At 47.2% G+C, this 1,093-nt stretch overlaps 1 protein-coding gene across 1 annotated transcript; it reads left to right on the top strand.

Moving 5' to 3' along the window:
- Positions 1–457: 457 nt before the first annotated feature.
- T265_16036 (hypothetical protein) lies at positions 458–673 on the top strand (the record flags this gene model as incomplete). The annotated part of the gene is made up of 1 exon (XM_009179524.1): positions 458–673. A coding segment is annotated over one exon (216 nt), but the record flags the coding sequence as incomplete, so codon positions are not given.
- Positions 674–1,093: the final 420 nt, after the last annotated feature.

The raw sequence follows: 1,093 nt of genomic DNA, 5'->3' as shown, positions 1-1,093 counted from the left end.
CTGACCAACCTAACCCGCCGAGACGGCAAGCTGTTTATTCGAAATAGGTCAATGATCAAGGTTCCTGGCTCAAACACAACTCACCGTCTCTGCTGTTCTTTCTAGACCCGTAAAACCTCGCACTAGCTCAGCCCTCGTGTTTCCTTCGGTTGGCATCGTGTGTTGGCACCGAAGAATGTTACAGCACCACTCTTTCAATCATTCAATCATTTTGCCTTACGGTTTGCTGTGCGCTTCATGCCAGCGAAGTGTTAAGTAGCAACTCGGTTTTCACGTTATTTTCGGTTGCTATCACACAGATAGTAGGCTGCTAATCGGTTGTTGTTCGTTTTGTTTCTTCGTTCCTGATTAAGCTTTTGCTAGCACGCTCATTGCTGAGCTTCACGCTCATTTGGGAATAAGACAGCTCATTAGGAACTATTTATCGCCTTCTCATCCGTTGCTCCCCCCCCAACAGGTTAGGACACTGGTGAATGTTTTGGACGATAATGGTCTAAGCCCACTGTATTTGTCTTTGAAGTTCAAGCAGTTTGATCTGGCCGAGTACCTGTTACAGAACGGTGCACTGCTGGATCTGATAATCGGGGAAAATGAACGGATGCCAACTGCGCATTACGCTCTGATGCACAATGAACTCGAAGCAGTCCAGTTCCTGATCGGTCATGGGTTTCAAGTAAGTAGCCACTACCCTCATATGATGACTCTGTCTTGAAATGCCTGGTTTTTCAGGAAACTTAGAGACTACTGGGTTACGGGCAACCTCTGCGCCTCCATCTTCAGCACCAGCTGCTGCCTCAGACATCTTGATTCAATTTCAGAGCACCGGAAGCCTGTCTAAGCTACCTTTAACGTTCGAATAACGAAAACAAGCAGGATGACAAGTTTGTCTTGTTGTTGTGGGTTCCATTCGCATTTTTGTATGCTGTCTGTCAGGAACGAGTATTCAGGACATATGCGTTGTAATTAAAGTGACTACACTGTCAATTTCTACCTGCCTGTGTCTGTAAATACGCGATGGCGCGGAGGCCTCTGCATGTGGCGGGGTGGCCATTGTGTTGGTGGTGGCGATATAGATCAGTGCTTCCTTCGGGTG

This window comes from Opisthorchis viverrini, assembly GCF_000715545.1.
Source record: "Opisthorchis viverrini unplaced genomic scaffold opera_v5_3566, whole genome shotgun sequence".
Lineage (NCBI taxonomy): Eukaryota > Metazoa > Platyhelminthes > Trematoda > Opisthorchiida > Opisthorchiidae > Opisthorchis > Opisthorchis viverrini.
Note: the sequence above shows the minus strand (reverse complement) of the source record. Positions and strands in the feature narration are given on the sequence as shown.